Below are 24776 nucleotides of genomic sequence, written 5' to 3'. Positions count from 1 at the left end.
TCAACTGAGCTGAGGCTGATACAGAGTGCTGTTTCAGGGTATGCAAATGGTCCAGGAAAGAATCGTACGGGGTGCGACGCGAGTAGACCAACACGATCAAGACAAGACATGCGCCACATGTGGCGATCTATTGGACAACAAACCAGTGATTAAGAATACCATGATGGTATTCTATCGTTGTTGTAAGTCTAGAGCGGTGGTGGATACATTTTTGACCCCAGAGGGTTTTTGAACCATTGTACAACTGTCGCGCAACGTAGAACCGTCAGAAATCGTGGTCAGAATCGACCTGCCCGAAGCGTGTGCGCACCAAGTAGTAATATCTTCACTGCGGAACCGTCCGTTCAGTCTACATGGCTACCGTCGACCAGGAGCGTCCTGCGCAAATGTGGCAGCGACGAGCATCGGGAAGACGAGTGTGGCGTCTGCGAAGACCTGCATTCCGGTACGTCAGATTACAATACGAGGAGAGGAAGGAAGGAAGAAAGGAGAGGGTGCATACTTTAACAGACTCTGAGCCGGCTCGAATCTTTCCCCAGGAGACGGCCTCGTCTGGACGAGCACCAGAGTCGGATCCGTCGAATTCTTGACCGGTGTTCTATGCGGATAAAAATTGATTGGGGAGATATACTGGTGCAAGCAAACGCTGGGAACGTACGATGTAGACAGAGTAATCTGCACCATTGCGCTAAGCAAGAAGATTTGCATAAGTCGCCACATATCGACAGATGATGAAGGTATAAGGTGTCACTCACGATGAGCATGGCGTTGGCTATCTGGTGCTTGCAGACACCTCCGCCAAGGATGATCATACCGGCCTTCTTCGACATACGCGCTCGCTCGTTCAGAGCCCGTATATCCTGTACGATATCGAGCACCAATCCCGGGTTCTTGAATGAATGGAAGTATATCATGTCTCCGATGGACCCATCAGTCAGCGCGGGACAGAACACAGGGATATCGTTCTACGCCACAAAACCACGTTGACAAAAGACACGAAAACTCAGCTCATGCACACGGGACTCGGTGGGATGGGGCAACGCGATAATATTCACTTTATATGCCCAATAATACACAGACTCCTCATTGTTGATCTCCTTCCCTAACCTCCTAATGAACGAACTCGGACTCCACACCATCTTGCCCTCACTCGCCTTCTGCTCCTCCAGCATCGTATCCAGTATCGGCATCAGCCAATCCTCAAACTTGCAATAATTATCGTTCGGCACAATCAGATTCCCGATCCTGTTCATCCCACGCTTGCGCAGGTCGGCGCCATCGAGGTGGAAATCAGCGAGGTAGGTCTTCCCGAGACATTTTATGAAGTCTTCTTCGATGCCGCCGGCGGTGGTGACGAGGCAGGAGACGTGTTTGTGTTTGGCGAGATGGAGGATGACTTCGCGCAGGCCGGAGGAGATGAGGTTGGAGGTGTAGCCGAGGAAGATGTTACATTTTATTTGCGAACGGACGGCGGGATCGCGGAGTTCTTCGTCTTCGTCTTCGGCGATGGGCTCGTCGGACAGACGCCACTTCCTCTAAACACTGTTTCAGGAAAGCTAAAATAAAGAGTCGAATGTCCGACGCACCATCTTGTTTACCACGTTTATAGCCCTTCCTAGATGGTTCGCTTGAAAGCCGATACGCTCGTACGAGCTCAAGAAAGCATCTAGAGTTAGAGGCTCGTCGAAATTTGGGCCCTGGACGGTAACAGCGTCCTCTGGAACCGGATCAGACGGTTTCAGCACCGCTGACGATGCGCCAGACGGAATCGCAGCCATATCTATCCAAACAAACGTTCAAAGTCAGGCAAGCAGAGCAAAGCAGGACCAAGAAGCAGATCAAAGCGGCACAAGTGACAATTTCAATAAGCGCCCTGTTGGGTGTGCATGATGCGGAAATTGCCGAATTGGCGGAACGCTTGAATTCAGAAGTCCACGTCTGCCACTGCCACCGCGCTCATCCTCACCGACATCGACCTCAACGACGCCGAGCGTCCCTTCTGTACGGTGACATTATCGTCGCCGACGACCCAGGGAATATCAGCCATGGCTGAGCCGGCTAACTCTCCTAAAGTCTCCCCGTCAGACTCGATACCTTTGGACATCGAACCCACAACCTCGAAGGATACCCCGACTGAAACCGCTGCTGAGGGACAGGATGGCAAGACGAATGGCGATGCATCTGGAGAACGTATTTTGGAGAAAGCGACAGAGTCTTTAGAGACCGGGGTGTCATCTGAGGGCGCTATCGCAGCTGCACCTGAAGCAACGGTAGAGAAGGCCGCTGAGGTGTGTTTTTCTGGTATTCTGTGCGCATTTATTGTTCCTTATATTCTTGGAAGGATAAGCCAGCTACTGGAGTGGAGAACCGAGATCCTGTGGACCCGATTAATATGGTGCGTTTCTCTGGGTGACTTTTTGCTCTTTGGAACTGACACTGGAACCGGGCGTAGCAGAATGGGGATAACGTCAACACGGCAGAGTCGGCAGCGGTGGACCAGAATCCTTCGGTGCGTCCTCAATTATCTCTGATCTTCGCCTTTTGCACAAGATTGTTGTGAACCAAGCCAATGTGGCGCACACTGTGCAACAAGCTTTGAATTGTCGAAAGCAGCAGTGTGGCCCAAACGCTGCAGCATCTCAACTCGCGCTCTCTATTCGAACGCGCCTTTCTTTCAGTATTTCTCATACCTTGCTTGTATAGGCCGCACAAACCCCCGCCCCCTCTACCACCTACGAATTGGAACCAGTCAACTTGAACGAGGATATCCGCCCCGAAACACTAGTGGCACCCTCAAACGACCAGCCATCGCAACCGCCTCCTCCTGAATCGCCACAAGCCCCTCCAACACCACCCGCGAAGGGCCCTGTCCCTCCTGGTGCACCACTTAGACGACAAAGTCGTCCAGACTCACGCGCCTCCCGCCCTTCATCCATCGAGGCGTCCTCGACGTTCACGCGCAATGGTATCGCCTCGCCATCCATGTCGACCACCTCCCTCGGAGCGAACATGTCTCCGACCAGTTCCCATATGCGCTCTATGACCATCTCGAAAGGCAACACTGTCTCCACCGTGCTCATAACCACCGCTCTGGACGCTATCCAGGCCTCAAGAGACGCCAAGCGTTCACAACCTCTTCGCGAGAGCGTTCATCGGGCTCTGGAGCTCGTTCGAGCAGGAATGGGAGGCGATAGGCCTCGCGAGATATTCGAGCCCCTTCGACTGGCTTGCGAAACACGCAACGAGAAACTCATCATCGCCAGCTTGGACTGCATCTCCAAGCTCATTTCATACTCTTTCTTCGTCGAGACGAACCCTTCACCACAACCCATCTCGCTACCCTCGCCACCCCCGTCTCCGACTCTGAACGGTCGCGCTTCAATCTCGAGCGCACACCCTCCAAACCTTCCCGAACCGTCCCTAATTGACCTCGTCGTACACACCATCACCCAATGCCACACCGAAACCACTGCAGACGCCATCTCCCTCCAAGTCGTCAAAGCCCTTCTCGCGCTGGTCCTCTCATCCACCATCCTCGTCCACCAATCCTCGCTCCTCAAAGCCGTTCGAACCGTTTACAACGTCTTCCTCATGAGCACAGACCCGGTAAACCAGACCGTCGCGCAGGGCGGGTTGACGCAGATGGTGCATCACATTTTTGGGAGGTGTAAGACTGCGTTGGATTTGGTGAAGGAGGCAACGGAGTCGACGGCTTCGTTGGTGGGGAAGGCAGAGATGGAGGGCGCGGTGTTCCCGAAGAGGAGGAGTACGTTTAGGCCTGCGACGCCGGATACGGGCAAGGCGCAGTCTTTGTCTTCGAGGGATGAGGTTTCGAGTGTGGCGGACGAGTCTGTGAATGGAGAGGAGAAGGCGACGGAGGAACAGAGTGGGGAGGGGACTGCGGCTACCGCCGCTGAGGGAGAGGCACAACCAGACGGCAATGTCCACCCTGAGCCGAATGGTTCGTTGACGGTGAAAACGAGCGAAGCAGGAAATATGCCTTTATCGGCATCGTGAGTCTAGCCCTTGAATTCTATTTAACCTTAGATACTAATAGTTCACGCAGAGCCATTGTGGAGGATGATGGGTTGTACGCCTCGGATGGTCATGACACCGGCTTGAACGCTGCTCATCGGCCACTGACAACGTCAGAACTCTTCCTCAAAGATGCCTTTCTCATCTTCCGCTCAATGTGTAAGCTAACCATGAAGTCTCTCGTCACCGAGAGGTATGTCCTCATTTTTTAGCCTTTTGCCCTCTGCTCTCAACCAAAAACACACTAACATCTGCACCGCACTAGCGAACGTGAAATGAAGTCCCACGGCATGCGATCGAAACTCCTCTCATTACACATGGTCCTCATCATCCTCAACTCCCACATGGACATCTTCGTCAACCCATACTCGATGGTCTATTCCAGCAGCTCTCGAGACCCGGTCCCGTTCATCCAGATGGCGAACCAATACTTGTGTTTGACGCTCAGTCGGAACGCGGTCAGCCCGGTGCCGCAGGTATTCGAGGTTAGCGTGGAGATCTTCTGGAGGGTACTTTCGGGCTTGAGGACGAAGCTGAAGGTGCGCATATATCCTCTCGTTTTCTCGTTTCCTGCTGTGAAATAGGGACGCAACTCTGATATGAAACGCTGTTTGTAGAAAGAGATTGGGGTTCTGTTCCATGAGATTTTCATCCCGGTGTTGGAGTTGAAGACGTCGACGTTGAAGCAGAAGTCTGTTATTCTGGGGATGTTGTCCAGGTTGTGTCAAGACCCCCAGGCTCTCGTCGAGATATTCTTGAACTACGACTGCGACAGCAAGGCGATTGACAATATCTACGAGCAGTGAGTTCCACATTTGTAGGTACTGTTAGCATGACCGCGACTAACTAACTATACGCGAAGCCTCATGAATATCCTCACGAAGATCGCTGCCGCGTCGATCTCCGCCGCCTCCCAACGCACCGCCAACGACCCCACCGCGAGTCCCGGTCTCCACCCCACCAAATCACAACACAACCACAACTCCAACATTGCTCCCTCTCTCAGCACATCCGCACTCTCGGTCCCCGGATCTCTCGACACCACGACGCTCGGACAGTCTGAACAGCAGCTCCGACGACAGGGGCTCGAGTCTCTGGTCGCCGTTCTGAGGTCTTTGGTGGCTTGGGGCACGGCGTCGGGGAAGAGCGCGGCTGATGTGGCGAAGGAGGCGAGAGCTTCGTCGGCTTCGGCGAGGGGTGAGGCGATGTCGGAGGATAGGGACAGGGAGAGGAGGGGGAGTGCGAGCGGGAGCATGGCGGAGGGGATTTCGCCGGATCAGTCGCAGTCGCAGTCGATGGAGAGGTTGAGCATGGCTGCTGTGGCTGCGAATGGGGCCAACGGAGCGAGTAATGGGGCGGCGACGGATATGAGCGGGTCGACGAGGGCGAATACGCCGGATGTGTATGGGGCGGGGGCGTTGGCGGAGGATGACCCGAGTAGGTTCGAGAGCGCGAAGCAGAAGAAGACGACGTTGTTGGAAGGGATCAAGAAGTTCAATTTCAAGCCAAAGAGGGTATGTTGTGCTCTGTTTTCAGCTCTGTTGCACATTGTTGACCTGTGTGGCGGTGGCGTAGGGCATCTCGTTCTTGATCGAGACGGGCTTCATTCCGAGCAAGGAACCGCAGGATATCGCGAGGTTCCTCTTGAACACGGATGGGCTTAGCAAGACCATGATCGGCGAGTATCTCGGCGAAGGGTACGTCCTCACTCGACTCCATTAGCTCCGTTTGCGTTCTGACCATCATCCTTTAATTCAGCGACGACGAGCACATTGCGACCATGCATGCCTTCGTTGACCTGATTGACCTCCGCAATATGCCTTTCGTCGATGCTCTTCGGGCATTCTTGCAGGCCTTCCGTCTCCCCGGCGAAGCACAGAAGATCGATCGGTTCTTGTTGAAGTTTGCGGAACGATACATCGAGGGCAACGCGAACTCGACGTTCGCCAACGCTGGTGAGTTTGGCTTGTCTCCTCTCCTATTTGCTTTGACTGGAAATGTGCCCAACTTCGTACAGATACCGCATATATCCTTTCGTTCTCCGTCATCATGCTCAACACGGACGCCCACAATCCTCAAGTCAAGAACCGGATGACGAAGGCTGACTTCGTGAAGAATAACCGTGGGATCAACGATGGGCAGTCGCTTCCTGAAGAGCTTCTGCACGCGATATACGACGATATCGTGAACAACGAGATCAGGATGAAGGATGAGGTCGACGCGAGCATTGCGGCAGGTGTAGCCCCCACGGGTACTGGAATCGCCAACGCTTTGGCGACTGTGGGGAGGGATCTGCAAAGGGAGCAGTACATGCTGCAGTCCAGCGGGATGATCAACAAGACTGAGGTTCGTCACATCTCTTTTAATAATTTCTTCACGTCGGTTGAGGTTAATGGTTATCTCGTGGGTCAGGCTCTGTTCAAGACCATGATGCGCTCGCAGCGCAGAGGGGCCCGGACGGAAGACCAGTTTTACAGTGCCTCGCACTTCGTCCACGTCCGTCCCATGTTCGAAGTCGCCTGGATCCCCTTCCTCGCCGGAATTTCCGGCCCACTGCAAGAAACCGACGATATGGAGACCGTCGAGCTATGTCTTGACGGGTTCAAGAGCGCGATCCGCATCGTCTGCTTCTTCGACCTCGAGTTGGAGCGTAACGCGTTCGTGACGACGCTCGCTAAGTTCACGTTTTTGAACAACTTGGGTGAGATGAAGGCGAAGAATATGGAGGCGATCAAGACGTTGTTGGACATTGCGGTGACGGAGGGGAATAATTTGAAGGGGTCGTGGCATGAGGTGCTTTCGTGTGTGAGTCAGTTGGAACATATGCAGCTCATTAGTAGCGGGGTCGATATTCCGGATAGTCGGAAAGGGTGAGTCTTTCGATTTAGACTCTGAGTGGAAGTTGGTTAAACAGGGTGTATTTGAACAGGAAACCGCGCAAGCTTCCAAATGAGGAGCTGGCGAATGAGAGCCGTTCGACGCATATCACTGTTGCGGCTGACATGGTCTTCTCTCTTAGCGGTTATCTGTCCGGAGTACGTCCTTTTCCTTTCAGTTCTCCCCATGACAATATGCTAAAGTTACCGTAGACCGCGATCATTGACTTCGTCCAAGCTCTGTGCGATATCTCTTGGGAGGAGATCCAGTCTTCCGGTCTATCTCAGCACCCTCGACTGTTCAGTCTTCAGAAGCTTGTCGAGATCTCGTACTACAACATGAGTCGTATCCGTCTCGAGTGGTCGAATATTTGGGATATTCTGGGCGAACACTTCAACCAGGTGCGTTCACGGTCTTTTCTTCCTTTCTTTACCAACTATCTGATATCCTTCCAGTGTTGTTGTCACAGCAATCCGCACGTCGGGTTCTTCGCTCTCGATTCCCTACGACAGCTCGCGATGCGGTTCTTGGAGAAGGAGGAACTCACGCATTTCAAGTTCCAGAAGGACTTTCTCAAGCCGTTCGAATATACCATGACTCATAACCAGAACCCGGATATTCGCGAATTGGTACGTCTCACTATATTTTCCAAGCAAACCTTAATATTGATCCACCCATGTCGTTGTAGGTCCTCCAATGTCTTCAGCAGATGATCCAGGCGCGTGTGCAGAATATGCGGTCAGGTTGGCGGACGATGTTCGGCGTGTTTTCAGCTGCGTCGAAGGTCCTCACTGGTGCGTTATCTGGCATTCGTCTCGTGGTACGATGCTGATTTAGCATACAGAGCGGATAACGAGCTCCGCCTTCGAGATCGTCACCCGTCTGAACAAGGAGCACTTCGCCAGCATCGTTCGATATGGCTCTTTCGCCGATCTCACCGTCTGCATCACCGACTTCTGCAAAGTCAGCAAGTACCAGAAGATCAGCTTGCTCGCTATCGCGATGCTTCGTGGAGTGATCCCGGTCATGCTCGTTACGCCTGAGTGTGGCTTGACGGAGGCGGGTGGCCCAGCGGATGGTGTTACGGACGATCCCATGATTAAGTATTGGTTCCCCGTGTTGTTCAGTTTCTACGACGTCATCATGAACGGAGAGGACCTCGAAGTGCGGCGGTTGTGAGTACTATCGTCTTTGTGATCTGATGGACCCCGCTAATGTGCTTTCTATTCACTCTAGAGCACTAGATTCGCTGTTCAGCACTCTGAAGACCTACGGTGCTGCCTTCCCCGTGGACTTCTGGGATACCGTCTGCCAGGAGCTGCTCTTCCCCATCTTTGCCGTCCTCAAGTCCAGCCAGGACCTTTCACGGTTCAGTACCCAGGAGGATATGAGTGTCTGGCTTTCGACGACTATGATACAGGCGCTGCGGGACTTGATCGATCTCTACACCTACTACTTCGAGATCCTCGAACGTTTCCTGGATGGTCTTCTTGATCTCCTTTGTGTTTGTATCTGTCAAGGTATGTATTTATTCACCTCGTCTTTTTCGCTCTTTGCTAACATATTCTGGTGACAGAAAACGACACGCTTGCGCGGATCGGAACTTCGTGTCTGCAGCAGCTCCTGGAGAACAATGTCAAGAAACTCAGTGCGGCTCGTTGGGAGCGTGTGGCGACTACATTCGTCAAGTTGTTCAAGACCACGACGCCTCATCAACTCTTCGACGAAAGTCTTCGGGTGGAAATTGATAGCGGGTCGCCTGAACCACATGATTCCACAGGTAATAAGTCCTCTTCTCCCTGTTCGGTCTTCACCTGCTGATAGGGTTCATTTAGACTCGAATGGCGAGACAATCCTTCCCGCACCACTATCACCGTCCCTCCACGATAGTCAAAAAATGAACGTCCGATCGAATCTCAATGACCGACGACGGATATTCAAGCAGATCATTGTCAAATGTGTTCTCCAGCTACTCCTCATCGAGACCACGAACGATCTTCTGCGGAATAGCGAGGTGTATAGCACCATCCCGCCCGAGCATCTTTTACGCTTGATGGGTGTGCTGGACCACAGTTATCAGTTCGCTCGGATGTTCAACGAAGACAAGGAGTTGCGTACTGGGCTGTGGCGAGTTGGTACGTGATTGTCTGACTTACTGTTTACCTGTGTATTCAAGGCGATATTTAGGTTTCATGAAGCACCTACCTAACCTTCTCAAGCAAGAGTCAAGTAGTGCTTCAACCCTCGTTCACGTTCTATTGCGCATGTACTACGATCCTCGGCCAGAACACCAAGCGGCCAGGCCGCAAGTTGCCGAGCGACTATTGCCGTGAGCAGATCCTTCCGGTCAAGTTGCTCGAGTTATAGCTAATCTTGGGCTCGACAGGCTTGGTCTTGGCGTGCTTCAGGACTATACCAAATTGCGGTCGGATACGCAAGCAAAAAACATCGCCGCCTGGACACCGGTGGTTGGAGAGATCCTCCATGGTTTCTGTCGGTTCGACGACAAGGCCGTAAGTACCACAAACCTACTCCATACTGTACAAGTGAGACTAATTCATGGCGCTTCTGTAGTTCATGAGATACCTGTCCGCCATTTATCCCTTGGCCGCGGAGCTCATCGCCCGTGAGACCTCCCCACAGATACGGGAGGGCCTTAGAGACTATTTTGTTCGCGCTGGACGATTGCAAGGCATTCTGGACTCATGACGGATTGTGGACTTTTGATTGGATTTATTCTTTTGTTCCTCTTCCCATCCTTCTCAGTTGATATCCTCCCGCTTTGTATAGGTTCGCTTAATTATAATCTTTTATTTTGGCCTCGTTTCTTGAGATTATGCTATTTTACGGTGACTCTGATGAAACCCGTCGAAGGAACAACTCTGAAGCCTGGTGACTGCAACGGACCTAGATGGCTATGTGTTGAAACTCAGACTTGATATTGTGACTTCTATATCTATCGCCCATGAGTCGCCGCTGCAGGCTCGAGACACAGCGGTCGACGACTTTTCCCGAGGTAAGTCCCCCTGGCTTCTGCTTCAATTCAGTGCCGAGTTAGCTAATAACTATTGGTGGACCTCAGCACCCATTAATCAGAAGCGCAGAATACCGTTTCTTTATAAAACTTGGCGTAGACGCTGGGGGGACGTCTTCTTTAGGAAGGAATCGAAGCGGGGGTGTATGGAACCTCAGTGGACCGTAACGATTCTCCCTTAGCCACAAGCCCCTACTAGGGCGATGTTATCATCCAATGGCAGATACAAAAGCTTCGACTGTAGGGTGCCTTTCAGGACTTCAAATGAGGTTGATCTCCGCAGACCGTGGTGTTCAATTGAACATAGACACACATGATTTACCACAACGCACGAGCCGAAGAGGGATGTGTACATAAAGATTCGCAGTGCAAAACCTGCCATACTCTTAGCCCCGTCCGGTGAGCATCCCTCACAAAGCCCCGTACGAGATTAGTACATCATGCAATTCTCATCCATCAGGTCGCTTTTTGTTGCCGTTGTACTTGTATTGCCCCTGGCCCTCGCCGTACCACTCAAGCACTTCTCAGAAGACGGAACGGTGAAAATCGACTGTAAGCCTCCTTGCATCTCTGTATTCTCATTTACAAGAAAACCCCTTGATGACTGAGAGTGTGCGCTATTAGGTCCTTATGCTGATCTTGCGGCGGAAGCCGTCGCTTTGGAGCGTCGTATGCCTTGCTACTGAATTTACGCGTGCCTATCACAGTAAGTAAGAGCTACTTCGATCGTGTGCATGGACCATGATTGATGACGATAACAAAGACAATCGTTAACCTTGCGCTGAGAGATAGCATAGGCCGAGGGTGCAGCGCATTGGGGTTTCGTAGATTGCGAACTGTTCGCTGCGGGGGTAGATTTTCAGTATGATAATCACCAGATAGGAATGTGTTACCTGGGACTTTTTTAGCCATCAATTGGATCAGTGCGAGGATGGATGTCCTGCGCTCCTGCATCTTGCGATTGATGGAACAAGAATGTATGGAACGAAAAGTTGCGCAACCGCTGCGGCGAGTACTTACTCACCGTTGAGGTCTAAGGTGCCTGGAGTCGGAGATACTTATTTCTGTTTATACATCATGATGCGAAGTTGAAGCGATGCGAACATCATCGTTTTATTGTTGCACTCTAGGCCAGTCGAGTGCGATCTTCGGGGGCGGCTTTCTGGCATGCTATCGCCACCTAAACGGCGCCACACATTGCGGCGTAAGATCAGTCCAGGCGGAGTTTCAACTCTCGTCCAAAGTCGGTACCGTGGTCTCCTCGTGGCAGTTGCTCTTTGCTTGCTGTCTTCCATGCTCCTCCATGCTTTCTGAACAATCCCGCTCTACGCTCGCACTGTATTTTGATACCGAATTCTGCCAAATGTCTTGGAATGTGGCGGCTGCCATGGTTCTGATTCTAGAAATGGGCGGCAACTTGTATCCCATATTTAGTCTCCCGTGTTAGGGAGAATACTTGGAGAAGACTACTGTCTCCGCGCACGGTCACGGTCGAAGCCTTGCTTTTGGAATTCGTCTGATACCCATCGCTGTGGCGCTCACCAACTAGTTTAACTACTAGCTCTGGACGTAAATCACGCTCTTTTCTGCTAAATTTACACAGTCCAAAATCGCTATGATCTCAGTAGCGTTTCAGCCCGATATCAGGCTTATTAGCGGCCTTGGAGGTCGCTTTCACTCTGTTTTCCCAACTCCATAACCGCCCACTCAGCAAACATGTCTAATCCGCAGTATGCTCCACCAGGCGAAGGTCCAGCTGATCTTTGGCTGGAACGCTCCAACTTCGCAGGCATGTTCGTTGGCGGTGTAGCATACGGTGAGTACTAGCTCCCAGCTTCCTATTGTCAACAACGACAGTATTCCGTATGCATATCCTTGTTGCCGCCTTGCTGACTCTTACATCCTGTAGGAATACACGCCTCGGTATTCGCTGTCGCCGTATATTTCATGCGTGGCCTGCAGACCCCATCGGCGCGTCTTCACTGGGGGTTTTTGATCTTCATTAGCGCACTTTTCGTCCTGGGCACTATCAACATAGCTTGCAATACGAAGTTCAGCCAGATGATGTGGATCGATGATCGCAATATTCCTGGAGGACCGAACGCGTGGTTGGCAGAAGACTACACCACACCGGTCAACATTGTTGGAAACGCGGCGTACATATTCTCTAATTTCTTGGCTGATGCCATGATGGTAAGCTGTATTGTCCTTTCCTTCATACGCACGTCGTATAACCACCATGCCATTTTCTCGATGTCTTTTGTAGATATATCGCCTCTGGATCATCTGGAGTTACAACTACTATATATTGGTTCTTCCTTTACTCTCGTTTATGGCTTCGACTGGTTCGTCCCTTTCTTTGTCCTACAGGGGCATTCTCACTGATACTAGCACTCACACAGCACTATCCATTTTGACGATATACCAGACGTCTCAGCCAGGCGCAAGTCTTTGGTCTCAGACGGCAGTCGCGTTCGCGGTGCCATACTGGTCGCTCTCTATCGCACTCAATATCTTGGTCACCCTCATCATTGTGTACCGCCTTCTATCTCTCACAAAACAAGTCAAAATGGCGCTCAGCCCCTCTCATGCTCGTACCTATACTTCCATTTCTGCCATGATCATCGAATCCGCCGCCCTTTATTCCATCACCGGCATGATCTTCATCATCTGCTACGCGCGTAACAGCAACGTTCAGAACATAGTCCTCCCGATCTTAGGACAGGTTATGGTACGCTGTGGCTGTCGTCACATCTAATGTCTGGCCACATCTCATGATATTTCTCAATAGTGCATCGCCCCAGAGCTCATTCTGCTTCGCGTTGCGCGCGGACGTGCGTGGACACACCAGACGGGCACCGCCCTTATGAGTGGTTCTACCCTCCCCGGTTCACCGTCGTTTTTGAAGAATAAAACCCACTCTCGCACAAACTCAGCTGCTAGATCTATCGAAACAGGAGGGCAGGGGTTCCCTATGTATGCGTTGGGTGCGGACAGGCTGGACAACGGGGGTTCTGTGCTAGGATCCGCCATGAGCGTCCCTCGCACGCCTGCCAAGAAGTCACCCTTGGCTGATGAGTAATGGATGTGACTGCAGACTCAATTATGCTGTCTTTCTTCTCCCAACATGCCTTCCTTTTTCTGCTCCTTTCTTTCTCGAGTGAGCACTGGTCGATAGAATACTCTGCCAGTGAAATTTCTCTCGTGTGGTAATTAACTTGTCTGGTGATTGGCTGTGGATATATTACAAAGTGTGATTTTGTGGTTCTCTCTTTCTTGAGCACTACATATGGAGGATGACTTTGAGCCCAAAGTTGCAAGGGCAGGCAGGAGAACCAAAGGAGAACGAAACTTGGCTGAATCCTTTCGGCTCGGCGTCTGCCAGGAACGTTTAATGTCCGCTCCGAGAGACTCCGAACCTGATGGCATGGCACAGTGGGGATGCGGCGATTCAATGCTTTGACTAATAAAAAGTACCGCACTGGACTAAAACCCGCCTTTACAGCTTATCGAGCGCTTTTAGACCGTGCCTTGTGTTCACTTAGCTTTCACTCTCACAGGCTACCTTTTCGCAGTCAATGCTCCAGTGGTCCTTGAATAGCCCTCAGACATCAACTCTACACAGAACACTCTGTATCACGGCAAGCCGAGACATGGTTGTACCTGTTCCATGCTCGTGTTCGTGAAGTTGCGAACGATATTCACATACTTCGAGGTGTGTGCGGCCATCGCATCATGTCAGGTCAGACTCGTGATGGACTGGACATGTCGGCGTAGTATGGTGAGTTATCTTCGTTCATGACATACGACATGGATGCGCGCTATGAAGGTTGCACTCGTGCTCCTCCAGTTCAATCGATTAACTTCCTTGTGCAGAGTTCTGAAGTTAGAGCATTATGTGAACCGCCTATTGGATAAGCCTTTTCTATATGGGACGCTATCCTCAGGTACCCACAGTCCTTCGACTTGGTCTGCACAGCGTATCTTCCTTTGCTCTGTAGGGCGACGATAATTCTAGACAACACGTTTGAATTAACCCCATCCCATCAGGCGTGTTTACTTCCAGGACTGTAAAACAATACTCATCAATAGGATGCTCTTGTTGGTGTCGGCGCTTGCCCGTTATATATGTATCGGATCCACGAGCTCCTCGAGTGCTTTATTCTCCAGCATTTGTACCAAGTCCGAGATGCTCTACAAGTCCATCTTGTTGATCATATTGGGTGTCATTGCTATCGAAAGCGCCGCCTCCGTACTTCACTGGTCCTTTGGGAACGCATTGTCGCACGATTTGCTGAGGCCCGTCGACGCTCCGCCGCAGAATGAAGTAAGTCTTCCAACGCATAGATTGTGTGAAAACATAGGATATTGACCGTGATACAGGACAATGCGAACCCACAGAATGTGACAGTGGTTAAACTGGGTTTGACTCCGGATCAGGTCATTTCACCCTCGGGGGCTTTATCATCATGGCCATTGTTTAGCTACTGATACTGTACCCCTAGGCTGCAGCAGACGTGGAGTTTATTCTATATGTATTACATCCAGCTTTCTTGCGTGACATCATCCACTGATTTTGCTCCTCGTTTGTGATCAAGGATAACGGAGACTGTACAGGCAGTAGCTACACTGAGGAGGCTTCAGGACCTTCCGGTGCTACCTGGTGCACCGATGTCAGCACGACGTTCAATGACTTGACATCCTGTTTCTATATCTCTGACGGACTTTCATGTACTATGTTTGAGTGAGTTCTCCTTTTCACAGTAATTGCACGCTACGGGACATTGTCACAACGTTTTCGTAGGGACGCAAACTGCGCCGGTCAATCGTTTGCTGCACCCAGCGGAACCTGGTCCGTAGCAGGCCTTTGCACGTCAGTATTTCCCATCTACATATCACCGTTACTTGCTCTTACTTGATACCTGTAGCGACAACGGTATCTCATCCGTTTCCTGTGTGATACAGTAAGAATGTAGAAGATTTCATTAGATGCATTTCTGTCGCTGTATCACTCATGCGTCAGATATCTGGTGCCTCACCCACCTCTTAATATTTTTACGAGAAAAAATACAGGATGAGATGTTGAGCATGGAACGAAGAGTGGGTGTACAGCATATGAAGGACAGGTAGAAGGTGTCATGCAGTCATACAGTAACATCGCGCGTTGTCCCAAACATGCTTTTGGGACCCAAGTGAACCCTGGGCTCGGAATAGACGGTCTTTGCACCGGAGAGGAAACGATCAATCTAGAACAAATCCGGATATTCCTCGTTAGTTCATCGGTCAGTCCAAGGATACATAGATGCTCTGTACGACATGTTTGTGGCGTAGTCCTGGATTGGTCCTGGATACTTTTCGGGGGAAAGTACATATTCGGGTATGCTGAGAAGCTGTCGGGTGTCGAAACTCTCGAATTTACGAATACGATATATCCTGAACTCAATATTCTGAAATATATTCTACCGTGCACAATGCAGCGTCTAGATAAATCGAGCTCAGCGCTCTCGGAGTGAAGACGAAGAGGTCCATATACTACTGTTCCGATCCGAGTTCCTCGAATGGAGTATCGGACACGAAACCTTACCGAAGCACCCAACTGTAACTTGATAGCGACTCATAGAGCATGGCCTAGATTCCTACCGCCACAAAGCCCGCCCAAAAGAAAGGATGTTCGAACGGCTTTCCGTCGAAATACCCATTCTCTCGAATACCGTCCGCTAACCCTTCATGTCTCTCGAAAAACTTGTCTTGAAGACCATCCATGTCCAATCCCCTCAACCACGTCTTAGCCTCTCTCAATGCCTCGGGAGGTCTCCTTCCTTTCTCAAGCATTTCCTCATACATCCTCACCATCAAGAGCCCCGTCGCATGATCGTCGACTTTCCACATACTTCCCACTACGCAGGCGCTCCCACTCGCGAGTATCGCTGATCCGATACTAAAAGCCTCGTCCGGCAGATCGATGCCCCGCACGACCGTCTCGCATGCTGAGAGGACGGTTAAGCGATTCCGGGTGAGTGAGAGCCAAGAAGGGATATGAGTGGCGAGAAGAGCACCGTCGGAGAGCTGGACGCATGCTTGGGACTCGGGATTAGAGCGCACAGTGGGTAGGTAGTTTGCTTGGGCGTGGGTGGCGAAATGCAGGTAGGTCGCTGCTGGAGCATGGGTCGCGATGAAGGGTATGGTGGCATTTGATTCGAACGCAGTGTGGCGTGCGTTGCTGGGGAAGTGGGCTTCGATTTCTTTGATCTCTGAACGGGATTGAGGGAGATCGTTGAGCGGGTTACCTACAGCTACGAATGTCGGGGGAGACTGGGGCATTGTGGTTGAGTCATCCAAGGCGCGAGCCTTGCGAGCACACGAAGCAACAATCGCGGCGGAGGGGGCGTATCGGACAAAGAAGGTGTCGGAGAGGCATTGCGATTCGGTAGTGCTCGAATTGCTGGACCTCCAGCTTGCAGCGTCAATAGGCATCATAGAAATATGGCCGCACGCGACGATTGTTAAACCGACTGTGTTTGGACTACCGGTATCTTTCGTCGCGTCAGCGACCAGGGCGTGAATATGTCTAGCCACACGATTCCCAAGCCACCTCAACAACCCTTCGAGTGACTGAGGCAAAGTTGCCTCTCTGGCGGCATTGTGGATGAATTCCCAGTTTTTGTAGTTGGAAATTTTCGCATTATGCCCGACCTGACACTTCAAAGTAATCTCACCGCTTTTTGTCTCTTCCAGGAGTCGACAGGAATAGCGGAACGCTGCCGGCATCCCCCCGCCCTCGCCAGCTCCATGTCGGACAAGCAACAGAAGCGTTCCGAAAGGAGTAGGGTCGACATAAAGGAGCGGCCAGCCGTCCTCGATTGCTGGAACCACATCCGACACCTTTATACCCGTCATAAAGTTCCGGCAGCCAGGGACCTCTCGAATGAGGTTGATGACGGCGTGTAAGGCGCGCGAAGCTGACGAGTCCGCGCCCGAATCCATCAGGGGTGAACGTTTCAAGGTATCCAGCGCGGACAGGTATGCCGTCTTCAACGGCTCAGGGAGATCTTCAAGGGAGTCCTCCGAGTCGTTTAAGATATCTGTCGAAAGGAATCGATGCCGAAGCTCCCTCGCCCGACCGTTTTCTAACGCGAGCATTGCAGCCTCTGGGTCTCCGGCTGCGGCGAAGACGTACGCAGCCCATCGATGGAGCCTCAACTTCTTCGACTGGTCCAATTTCCGAACCTCTGGATCCAACCCATCCTTCGAGGACGTATACACGGCATCATTGCAGGCATCGAGCGCGACACGGTAGCCCGGCACCGCTTGATCCCACTCCTTCCGTGAAGCATGTAGATATCCAAGGGCGTCTCCGAATCGACATCGTGTGCTCGGCTTCAACATATTGCGCTTGTTGATGAGGTGAATATGCTTGTCACCGAACCGAATGGTTTCGTCATCTTCGTGGAACTCCAGGAGAACGTCGAACAGGCTGTTGACGATGCGAGCGTGAAGAGGTTCGTCTTGGCCTTTGGCGACCCAAACATGCGCGTCTTCGAGGAGTTGGCGAGCTCGTAGCAGTACTGCCTTGGGAGGAGAGGGCGAAGACATAAGTTCGGATAGGAGGTAGGGTGTTTGCTGTGGAGTAGCGGACTTAATGATGGAGCGGGCGTGTCGTATGAGAGTGGAACCTAGGATCTCGAGGGCTCTAGCGACAAAGTGCGCACTTCCGGGATTGTCGAATAAAGTTTTCCTGTCGATGATGGCTTGACACGCTAACTCGACGTCCGTTACATCCTTCTGAGCAACATTAACAAGCTTCTCTGTCACCTCCGCGAGATTAATCTGAGAGTACGCCCAATTGATGAGATTGATGTCGGGTGAGCGGATTGTTAGAGCAACTTCGCAATGTTCGACCGCCTCCAACAGGCCAGAGATTCGCTTGTCTCGAGCTACGCCCTCCGATGAATAGAGCCGCATAAGGGCAACCGCGAGGTTTGTATGAGCCAACGCTTTCCTGTTCTTGAGGAATGAGGACGTGGAGGGTTCAATGGGATCGTGGGCCTCGAGAGCGGCGCGCAAAGCATCGATGGAATTCTTCTGGTTCGTCAGATGGTCTCCGAAAATCCTATCGGAGTAGACCACTGCAAGATGCAAGAGCAGCTCGACATCGCCTGGATATTGTTGAAGAGCGAATTGCGTGGCACTGAGCGCGTCCTCCAGGGTCTGCGCACGATTGCCACCGTGGATGTGGTACAAGGCTTTTGCTTTACACTCCAGCAGGACTTTGACGTAGGCACGGAGTTCCGCGAAGTCTAAGGCCTTGATTATCGCCTGATCTGCCAAAGAGATGGCAGCCGACGACAGAGCGCCACCCATATTGTGCAGACGTTGGATAACGCTGATTTCGCCTTGGATTTCCCTCTCTACGATATCTCGGCGTTCGCGAGAAGATACGACCAAGGCCCAGGCACGTTCAGCGTCATTCATGGCGAGCTCGAGCACGTCCGTAAAGCGAAGGAAGCAAGGGCCGAACAGAATGGATGGAGACCGCATGCGCATTCTGAAGTCCTGCAGAAGCGTCGGATCGAGCAGATGGTCATTCCGTGTCAGGATTTCGTAGAAGGACTCGAGATTAGGGGTAGACGAGATGCGGGTGAATAATTGGGCATATCCAGTTTGTTGCGTGGCGTTCGTAGCAGTGGCCGGAGAGGAGTTACCTCCCGGACCAGTGGATTCCATGGTGTCGTGGACGATCGACTGGGCCATCGAGGCGGAATGGTTCAAATCATCAATTCCTGTCATTCGTGTGAGCTTAACCGAGAACTTACAAAGGACAGGGTTGGTAAAAGGTCTTTGCTCCGTCGAAATTAGTGGTAAAGAGAGTGGAGGAGACCAGGCGACGCGAGCATGATATACAAAATTCTCGACGGTATCTCACACCTACCACAGCCCCATCAGCCGCGCTTCACGACACCGTATCAGATCGTTACTGAAGCTAGACCTATTCGTGATGGCGAGTCATCGCTGTTTGTTACAGCCGTTGTGCCTGGCTTTTGACACGTAAAAACGTGCGTCCCAACCCTTGCTCACGAGCAGACCTGATCTGTACATCTGCGGCCTGGAGATGCGTCAGCGTGAACGTCGATCATGGGGAAGGAATAACGGACGAGCTTTATCGAAAAATTCTTGGTGCTGTGGCAAGTCTGAATGCAGGTGGACTGGGGTGAACAAGGCCCGCAATCCATCTTCATGCTGGGTAGTCTATGATCCTTGCTTTTGATATCAGAACTCGACGGTGCCCTACCTCTGCTGCTGCAGTTGGTGAGACGTCAGTGGTAGGATGTGCTGACCAGAACTTCAAGGGGTGGCTGCACCAATATAAAGAAATACAACGAGAAACAGCTGAAGAACGCAGCGAGTCTTATCCTTATTCCAATACCAGCGCACTGATTATAGATTGAATAGTTGACTAGAGCAAACTACCGAAGATTTGTCTCGACTGGCGAATATGATGACGGTTCGACGAGAAACGACTGAACGTAGGCGAATCCGCACGGTAACTTCGGGCCGGTGCCACTGCTACTTATAGACCAGCGCCACAATGAACTCTTACTTGGAAACAATTGAGAGTATCAAGAATATTGTACATGGTATCGTTTATAATACATTCATCAAGTGCTGCGAGGATCATGAATGCACAGAAATCCTACAATACAAGGTCCAAGAATGTCCTCTGAGCTTTCCATACGAGCAATCTCTCTAGTCGTCCCCACCTCCCTGTCCACCCAGCCCCAACCCCCCTGTCGCACCACCAACAGCACCTCCAACACCACTGGCTGCACCACCCGCAGTATCGCCCACCTGTCCACCCAAACTCCCGAGACCCAAGTTCCCCAAAAGTCCTCCACCGCCTCCCTTCTGACTACCGCCAGAGCCACCTGAAGGAGCGCCGCCGCCAGTGACTTTCGAGAAGTCGATGCCTTTAGGTTTTTCGTCTTTCTTTCCGTCTTGGCCTTCGATTTTGTTTCCGCCGAGGGAACTACCGAGACCGCCTAGGCCGATGCTATTGACCACGTGAATGTGTAAGTCGAATATTTTAGTGAAAAGCAGAAGAGCGAGGTGTAGAAGATAGACGAACCTGCCGAGCAGTTTGTTTAGACCCAGAGCATCCAATATGCCATTCAGAATACCACCGAGACCGATGCCGTCGAGAATGTTGCCGAGAAGAGTAAGTACACCGTTCAGCACAAGACCGACACCGCCAATGATTTGCATGAGAGGTTCTGTGGAAACAGAAAAGGGCTATTGATAAACAACGGCAAGAAACCTTTGTGAAAATAACGAAGACGTACGGGTGAGAGCATCGAGTAGAGGTCCAAGATCCTTCTTCGCCTTTGGCATATTGGCGATGATGTTCCTCGCATTCTCAATCGTTTCTGTGACGTCTCCGGTGAGCTGTAGGATCAACAATAATGTCAATAAGTAGCAGAGATAAATTGGTGCCAGGGACGAACAACGCACTGTGCCTAGCGACTCAGCCAGATGCTGCTCCTCCGACGTGGCTTGGTGGTCCGCTGCCCGCCTGCTCGACTGCTGCGAAACTTTTCCTCCCGGGTCAAGGGCCTTGATTCCACCGAGACCTTCCTGCAAAATACCGTGAGCTTGCTCAATAAGAGGCCGAACATTCTTGACGAGTGCTTCTTCGTCGAGCTCGTCCTTTTCTTGGTCTCGTTGCGCACGGGCGAGGTTCTGTGGCGCGATGACGTCAGTGCCACAACTTGAAGAGTGATGCGATGCGACGAACCTCGTTGATGAGTTTGAGCAGGGGTTTGATCCTGTCGAGGGCTGGGTCGACGTAGTTCGACATCTTTGTCGCGAGCTCAGCATCTTGTTTGCGCTGCTCCTCTTCAGACAGCTCGTGGTTGGAATCTTGAGAGCCCTGAACAGAGTCTTGATCGTAGTCGGAGCGGTTCATGGTCGTACCTGTAGAAGAGCAACAGTGAGACTGCGGGGCACGACGAGCACGGAAGCCAAGATACGCACGTTGAAACTTGTAAAAAGGAGGGAGATAGTGCGGCGATGGTATGGAATAAAACGATGATGAGTTGAGTGGGGAAGTGTGAATTGTGTGGTGGCCTAGCAGTACAGGCGCGGGTTGGAATATATACCAGACCAAGGTGGAGTCCTGGTGCTATTTGTGGAGAATAGGGGGTGACGGCACATCCCTGCTCTCGCCCGGACTCCAGTTGCACAAGCCAATACAAGCAGCACGTCAGACGCAGACAAAAAACGCAGATCCTAGACGTCAGTGGAGTCTCGTCCATTTTGGTAATCCTCCCAGTTCGGAGGCTTTCAGTTTGGGCAAGAGTCCGTCCCAAAGGAGAAAAAAATCTACACAGCGCATCGATTATATCCTCGATCCTCACATAGCGTGCCAATGAATTCTCAGAGGCTGACTAGACGAGGGAGTTCAACTAGGCTAGGGTGTCGCGGAGAAGTTATAGGACGGTCTGTTGCAAAGGCAACGCAGGAAGGGGTCGGTGCGTCATAGCTAGGTGTGGCGCTTCAACTTGAATGGAAAGGGCAGAGGCTCGTAGAATGTATGGCTCGAACGTTTGAGCAGTACTAAAGGCGTTTTCGAACCGCATATCAGACTAGGGTCGGAACTTTTGTGAAGGTTCTGTCTAAGTCGTTGACGGTGGAAAGTTGGAAACCAAACGGAAAACTGGCGGAAAATCAACTCGGCGGAAGCCGGAAGACGATTGCGCGGCAGATGTTCTCTCGCCACTTCACCGTGGGTGGCGCCTCTCCATGACCACGCCCAAACCAGTTTACGGCCATGGGGTTTCATACACAGACTCTATTCATCATCAAGTACTCATGATCATTCCACTTAGACCTAGGTACATAACGATTTACACTGCATAACCGATGTCAAAGGTATTTAAATATCTTCCTCCACAGTTGCCTGAATATTAATGAGTATCTAACAACGCTAACAACACCTCCTTTACGTTTCTTTTTTCTATACGTAGACTGCTATCAGGCCCTCAGGAGAAAGTACAAAATACCAAATATGGGGCCCAAAATACTGGAAATAAATCTCAGAGAGGATAGTCGGCCCTCGTGAGAATCAACGAATATGGTCTATCATTCCTCCTGCCCACTCCAAGTCAAGCTTAACGACCGTGGAAGACATGATCTCATCACTTCCATGTCCCTCCGCCGTTCCCTCTATGTCAGGGAATAGGCTGTCCTTGTTCTCAGCTGCAGGTGACCCTCTGCTAGTATCTGGATCGTCATCCCGTGTAGTCTCTGTATGTGTCTCAATTCTAATCGGTGTTCTTCCAAGCGATGACGGTTGGATGGATTGCCTTTTCTCCCCGAGTGTGCGCGCAATACAGTGACGAGTTATGTTGTACTCAACTTCTTCGAGTTGAGGTAGCCCTGTCATGTCCGAGGCCGTCCTCTTCACGATAACTAGTATGATGATCAAAGTCGAGAGTATGTCCTAGTGGGAGATGACGCGAAAAAGTCAGATAGTTATCAATACAGCGGAAATACGAACTTACGGAGACTTGAACCAGGACAATAGACATCAGTTCACTCCATAGATTGGCACCTTCGCTTGAATGCACCAGAACATTGACCTGACTTGCTATGTACGACACCTGCAGTATGATTACTAGGTAAGGTTCCGACTAAAATGCAAATGATTAACTAATCCGTTAAGAGTAAGAACACTTACCCAAGCACAACAAGAGATAATACCGGACTCGACAAACAAGGCCAAAAATACCTCGACTTTGGAACTTCGTCGGCTTCCCTCTATATTTGAGCGAATGGATCCTCTGTGGCGCCTGCTATGTATATCAGTAAGTGTGTTCTTTGAAAAAGGAGTGCAAATGCGCGGTACCAGACTTTGAGAATAATCAACAATGTCGCTAGTATGTTCGTCGCCAGGGATATGCCCCATATAACCCAGTCTTCCACAGTCACCTGTAGATTCGCGTCGACTCTGTGGCCTTGCAGTAGATTTGCGACTGAGAAGTCATCGGATGAACCATATATTGCACGGAGGATGGCCATTGCTGATCGTTTGCGCGCGCAAGATCAGAGATGTCAATAAAGAGCAGAATATCATAGGAGGGAAGGATCTCCAGAGAAACTCACCAGAGGTGCCGAGCACGAACAATGCGGAAAGGAAAAGGATCCACAGACTGTGGTTCCACAAAACCCAGGCTCTCCAAAGTAGAATTAGATTACAGAGAACGTACTAGCCACAAGACGAAAACATCAGCATTGCAACCAGATATTTTGAGCTCTGAATGATACGCACGTTAATGAGTGGTATATATTGTATGATCACATTCAGCTTATATCTGAGTGTGAGGATGCTAGCTTGTGCCTTCTCAAATGCATCGATATGAGCGTAGTCGCCATTGTACACAGCCCAGTCGGCGTCGATTCTGGACTGAAGCGATGCGTGCTCAGTCTTTAGCAGCAACCAAGCGAGGACATAGCAAGCAGTCGATACGGAAAGGATGGTCATGATCGCCATGGTCATGGCGAGATGCGCCTTCATGGTCGTGCGGGTGGTCCTCGTACTGAATCGAAAGAACCATTCAGGATTCAATAGGATCACGAAAGGGCTTCGAGCGATGGGGATCTTACCAAATGAGGTGCATCGTGATGATGAAGACCACTCCAGAGAGAGCTAGTCAAAGAAATATGCGTCAGAACAGCCGTCCCAAAAATGAAGGACAATAACACGGCATACCATATAAACCAGTATCGACCGATAGAAGGATGGACTGTCTAAGGAAAAGGGACATCTGTTGCTGAGACGCGACCCGGATTGCGCCTAGAACTCGAGAACACAGATCGCTGTTTGCAAAGATGCAGTTTAAACTCATAGATGAGAGGACTACGCCGTGAGCTATAGAATGGGGGTGAAGGGCCAGGTTGTCTAAAGCGTCTTAGCCAGTATCGCCTTTAAGTAAAGTACAAGTGAGGTATTAGCCCGCACAGGTACGTCTACGATGCAGGTACAGCAGTACCCGTGTCAGCCTGTCGTACTAGGTATGGGCGTCCTTGGTGCCACAGAGACGCGTCGCTTGTGACCAGACCACATAGCATGGTTCCTCCACTAGTGAGCAAGAGTGGAACTCGACCGAAGAAATTATGTTCATGTGAGAATTAACAGTCGATTTGAAGGCCAAATTGGATGCCAAGACGAGGCGGAAGGAGTTTGGGCGCATCCAAAGCTAGGAGAGTAAGTAAGTGGAACTCGAGCACCGTACCAGCGCGGTGATGGCTAAGAATATAGTCACCATGTCGAATTATCTTATTTGTGGTTCAATTATTCCGAAGCCAGTTCATTCATGCACCAAGGAGGAGCATACCAGTCTAAGGTCATATACTTGGAAAACGACTGGACGGCCTGATGTACTTTCAATTGCAAGTTCGGATCAGTGTATCGAGACGGTACCCATGACGCAAGGAGAATCAACGCTTGGTCTTGGAAGACTACACCTTACTTATAACCATCGTCAATGACAAGCAAAGAAAACGCACCGTGGAGGAAAAAAGAAGTGAGGGGCCACGCCGGGCTAGTGAAGAGGAACTTGAGAGGAACGATTGTTTTCTTCGATATTTGAGTTTGGATTTCAAGACTAATGCCGGGCTACGAAGTGGCTTGTTCGTAGAGAAAAGCTCGACGAGATAGTTGAACGCTCGACTACAGATGGGACTTACAGCAACTTCGAGGACTAGAGTAATGTGGATAGCGTTTCTGCCAAGTGGAGGTTGACGCCTCTTGACGCGGATGATGGTATGGATAAAA

The 24776-nt window shown here is 51.1% G+C and overlaps 7 protein-coding genes across 7 annotated transcripts; 3 read left to right on the top strand and 4 right to left on the bottom strand.

Annotated features, from left to right (window-relative positions):
- Positions 1–102: 102 nt before the first annotated feature.
- On the bottom strand, positions 103–1790 carry STEHIDRAFT_76424 (Deoxyhypusine synthase). Its single transcript, XM_007302350.1, has 7 exons — positions 1587–1790; positions 1056–1535; positions 756–965; positions 659–688; positions 503–598; positions 311–435; positions 103–244 (listed from the first exon to the last, which is right to left on the bottom strand). Exons 1-6 carry the CDS (start codon positions 1776–1778, stop codon positions 358–360), a joined length of 1086 nt encoding a protein of 361 aa, XP_007302412.1. The 5' UTR covers positions 1779–1790; the 3' UTR covers positions 103–244; positions 311–357.
- Positions 1791–2982: 1192 nt separating this feature from the next.
- Positions 2983–9621, top strand: STEHIDRAFT_129869 (Sec7-domain-containing protein; the record flags this gene model as incomplete). The annotated part of the gene is made up of 20 exons (XM_007302515.1): positions 2983–4013; positions 4067–4228; positions 4301–4574; positions 4653–4837; positions 4898–5585; positions 5611–5732; positions 5794–5990; positions 6053–6381; positions 6448–6905; positions 6965–7070; positions 7125–7313; positions 7368–7541; positions 7601–7706; positions 7757–8087; positions 8149–8432; positions 8489–8692; positions 8748–9047; positions 9100–9241; positions 9299–9425; positions 9487–9621. 20 exons carry the CDS (start codon positions 2983–2985, stop codon positions 9619–9621), a joined length of 5544 nt encoding a protein of 1847 aa, XP_007302577.1.
- A 2041-nt stretch (positions 9622–11662) lies between these two features.
- STEHIDRAFT_155188 (uncharacterized protein) lies at positions 11663–13028 on the top strand (the record flags this gene model as incomplete). Its single annotated transcript, XM_007302514.1, has 5 exons — positions 11663–11762; positions 11856–12139; positions 12213–12291; positions 12349–12677; positions 12738–13028. 5 exons carry the CDS (start codon positions 11663–11665, stop codon positions 13026–13028), a joined length of 1083 nt encoding a protein of 360 aa, XP_007302576.1.
- A 1107-nt stretch (positions 13029–14135) lies between these two features.
- STEHIDRAFT_109697 (uncharacterized protein) lies at positions 14136–14996 on the top strand (the record flags this gene model as incomplete). The annotated part of the gene is made up of 7 exons (XM_007302513.1): positions 14136–14273; positions 14330–14386; positions 14452–14481; positions 14545–14690; positions 14751–14798; positions 14875–14910; positions 14936–14996. 7 exons carry the CDS (start codon positions 14136–14138, stop codon positions 14994–14996), a joined length of 516 nt encoding a protein of 171 aa, XP_007302575.1.
- Positions 14997–15574: 578 nt separating this feature from the next.
- STEHIDRAFT_129868 (uncharacterized protein) lies at positions 15575–17086 on the bottom strand (the record flags this gene model as incomplete). Its single annotated transcript, XM_007302512.1, has 2 exons — positions 15575–15669; positions 15703–17086. The coding sequence occupies 2 exons, from the start codon at positions 17084–17086 to the stop codon at positions 15575–15577; spliced, it is 1479 nt and encodes a 492-aa protein (XP_007302574.1).
- A 3075-nt stretch (positions 17087–20161) lies between these two features.
- STEHIDRAFT_29724 (uncharacterized protein) lies at positions 20162–20686 on the bottom strand (the record flags this gene model as incomplete). Its single annotated transcript, XM_007302207.1, has 3 exons — positions 20162–20214; positions 20284–20386; positions 20453–20686. Coding segments are annotated over 3 exons (390 nt in total), but the record flags the coding sequence as incomplete, so codon positions are not given.
- A 1378-nt stretch (positions 20687–22064) lies between these two features.
- On the bottom strand, positions 22065–23492 carry STEHIDRAFT_109694 (uncharacterized protein; the record flags this gene model as incomplete). The annotated part of the gene is made up of 6 exons (XM_007302511.1): positions 22065–22442; positions 22504–22602; positions 22680–22791; positions 22848–23022; positions 23105–23207; positions 23271–23492. The coding sequence occupies 6 exons, from the start codon at positions 23490–23492 to the stop codon at positions 22065–22067; spliced, it is 1089 nt and encodes a 362-aa protein (XP_007302573.1).
- Positions 23493–24776: the final 1284 nt, after the last annotated feature.

The sequence above is a fragment of the Stereum hirsutum genome (genome assembly GCF_000264905.1).
Source record: "Stereum hirsutum FP-91666 SS1 unplaced genomic scaffold STEHIscaffold_5, whole genome shotgun sequence".
Classification (NCBI taxonomy): Eukaryota; Fungi; Basidiomycota; class Agaricomycetes; order Russulales; family Stereaceae; genus Stereum; species Stereum hirsutum.
This window is presented reverse-complemented; position numbering and strand designations above follow the sequence as displayed.